The sequence below is a fragment of the Garra rufa genome, chromosome 19, assembly GCF_049309525.1.
Source record: "Garra rufa chromosome 19, GarRuf1.0, whole genome shotgun sequence".
In the NCBI taxonomy this organism is placed as follows: Eukaryota; Metazoa; Chordata; class Actinopteri; order Cypriniformes; family Cyprinidae; genus Garra; species Garra rufa.
Window position 1 is genome coordinate 5365358 of NC_133379.1, and position 3030 is coordinate 5368387.

Here is a 3030-nt window from a genome sequence, read left to right on the forward strand (position 1 = left end):
AAGTAAAGATCATCTTCCATGAAGATACAGTGTCAATTTTCTACTAAAAATATACAAAAACTTCATTTCTGAATAGTAATGCATTGCTAAAAAGTTCATTTGGACAACTTTAGAGGCAATTTTCTTAATATTTAGATTTTTTCCACCCTCAAATTCCAGATTTTCAAATAGTTGCCAAATCCATCCTAACAAACCATACATCAATGGAAAATTATTTATTCAGCTTTCAGATAATGTAAAACCCTTATGACTGGTTTTGTGGTCCAGGGTCACATATTTAACCTGCAGTTCATCTGCATGAGGAAAACTCTCCTCACGTGAAAACTGTTTAACATTTGACTAATATTCACCAAGCAATGGTAAATGTTATTGAACCTTAGGGAAAAAAAAAAAACACAAACAATTGCTAGATATAAATATCAAATTAGACATTTAATAGAAACGTAATGAGGTGCCAAATCATTTAACAGCCTTTTATAAGACAACAAGGATTTAAATAGAATGATGTGTGCATTTTTCATAAAAAGCCATACAAATGGAGAGGCACTGAAAAGCACGGACACAAGTGTTACTAAAAGCATGCTGACACTATTTTTTAAATTTTCTCTTTCTTGAGAGTCTTTGGCTGTTCTTCGAGGATTCAATAAGGCAGTCAGTGTTCTCTGATTGAGGATTGAAGGTGTTACTGGGATAAGAAGTCACTGCTGTGCGGTCTACACTTTCAGAAGTCCCCATCACCGCAGGATTGGCAAGACCACTGGGAAACCATTTAAGTAATAATTAATGCTGATTTAGATAAATGTGAAGGTGTATGCACATTAAGCATGTTTAGCAAACAATATTGGAATTGTACCAGTTGCTCGTTGTAGAAACATCAGATGGTCCAGGTTCATCAGTGCCTGTAAGTAAAGAAATTAATATAAAAATCTGTCAAACTTTATTGGCATGAACACAAGAAATGAGAGAAAGATTACACACCACTTTGTCTCCGTTCTGTCCGGTCCAGAGCAGAAAGCAGGCCGTTTTCCTGCAAAAGCACTATGATATTGACACTTGATGCAAACACATTGCAAACCATTTCAGAGAAAGTTACCTGAATGTTACCTGATTTGTTCTCGAGTCGTTCTTTTTAATGCACAAAGGGACATGTTCTGAATACTCCTGGGTTGAAAAAACACCCTGACACACGAAACACTTCTCCATCTGTGTTGATCTGCAAAGAAAACAATAAAAATGTGTCTTTTTTTGTTTTTATAACACTATTTTAATTTATTCTCCAAATGTTTAATGATTTTTCAGTGTTCGAATTTTTGTGGTACTTACTTGCCAGATCGCGTTTTCTCTGTCAAATTTATTCTGTTCCTTTTCCTTCGGGCAACAGCTAAAATAAAATAAAATATTTCACTTCACAAATTTATTGCTCACTGCAAAAAATGTCTTGTTTCCAGCCAAAATATCTATTAATTCTTAAATCAAGAAGGATTTTCTAGACAAGTAAAAATGATTGTCTTGTTTTCAGAAAAAAAGAAGTTAAAATTAAGTGAGTTTTGCTTATACAAGCAAAATAATCTTATTTCAAGCAAAAAACTATATTTTTTATTTTACCCCACTGGCAGATTATTTTGCTTGTTTCAAGCAAAAACTCACTTAATTTGAACTTCTTTTTTCAGAAAACACAACAAAATTTTTTACTTGTCTAGAAAATCCTTCTTGAATTAAGAATTATTAGATATTTTGGCTGGAAACAAGACAAAAAAAAATCGAAGTAAGAAAAGCATTTTGCATTCAGAATAAGTGCTAGCAGAGAGCTAACCTTGTGATTGTTCTTCTTGGTGGTCTGCTTCACCATCACATAAAGCCGCGTGCACCTCGATCCTGTTGAGGGGGAAGAATCCGGAGCACATTGGGCATTCCATCCTCTGACTGTGAAGAGGAGCAGCCTCTGCTGGACCACTCTCTTGCTCCATCATCTCCTCTTCTATGGCAGGAGCACATCCTCCCTCCTCTACCTCCATTACCTCCATCACCTCGCTGTCAGGACGGGACTGGGGCTGTGAATGAGAGATGCTCGCTTAGGTCTTATTGAAATTCATTCAGTGTTTTTCACTCTGGTTATAAATAAAAGTCTATATGGTCTATTGTACGAGGTTCCTTTTACAATGCTGCCTCTGGATTAGAACAGAGCTGTATGGTGCTACTGTACCTGTGCAGGACTGGCAGGACTGGTCACCATTAGTTCTGGTGTGCTGGTTTGAGTCATCTGAGTCTCTGTATCAAGCACAATCAACTAAATTACATTTATACCCAGAGGATAAGGTTTTAACATCAACTGAAGGGCTGGAAACTTTAGTCACAAACCTGGACAAATTATCTCATCCTCTTCACAATGCTCGTGATTCTGGGCCTCCCCTTCCTCCTGCTCAGCTGAACATTGTATTTGAGTTTCATCTGAGGTATCCCTTGGAGCATTTTTCCTGTAATTAAGATGTGTTAGGACAGCTTTATAATACTGTTGTGGTGCTATGTACCCTTTCAAAGGCTTCAGCACCATCCACTTAATCTGATCACAAAAGCATTCAGCTAGACATTTACTGTTTTTATATTTATTTTCAAAAATAACATATACATATATACACACACACACACACACACACACACACACATACACATATATATATATATATATAATATATATATATTAGGGCCGGGACTTTAACGCGTTAATTTAGATTAATTAATTACACAAAAATAACGCGTTAAAATTTTTTAACGCATTTTAATCGCAATACGTTTTGCACCGCGGAACGTTTCTCACTAGATGAGATTCGGCGGACCGATTACACTGGAGCACAAACTAGCGTTCAGACAAGCCAAAGACGTCCGTCCTAAATAGTATTGTATGTCCCAAATCGTAGTATGTTTAAAAAGTATTCCAAAGATTCCCGGATGGTCTACTACTTAACGATCAATGCACACTCTTAACTGCTTATATTGCCCGCAACACACTGCGCCGTGAACGAGGATTCGATT

At 36.5% G+C, this 3030-nt stretch overlaps 1 protein-coding gene across 1 annotated transcript in view; it reads right to left on the reverse strand.

Moving 5' to 3' along the window:
* Positions 1-407: 407 nt before the first annotated feature.
* The window catches only part of uimc1 (ubiquitin interaction motif containing 1), a 13265-nt gene continuing 10642 nt past the window's right edge, over positions 408-3030 (reverse strand). Inside the window, exons 11-18 of the mRNA XM_073824352.1 lie at positions 2359-2474; positions 2204-2268; positions 1814-2051; positions 1324-1381; positions 1105-1213; positions 979-1027; positions 854-899; positions 408-757 (exon numbers count right to left, since the gene is read on the reverse strand). Of these exons, the coding sequence (XP_073680453.1) occupies positions 589-757; positions 854-899; positions 979-1027; positions 1105-1213; positions 1324-1381; positions 1814-2051; positions 2204-2268; positions 2359-2474 (850 nt within the window). The 3' untranslated portion in view covers positions 408-588. The remainder of the gene's footprint in view (positions 758-853; positions 900-978; positions 1028-1104; positions 1214-1323; positions 1382-1813; positions 2052-2203; positions 2269-2358; positions 2475-3030) is intronic.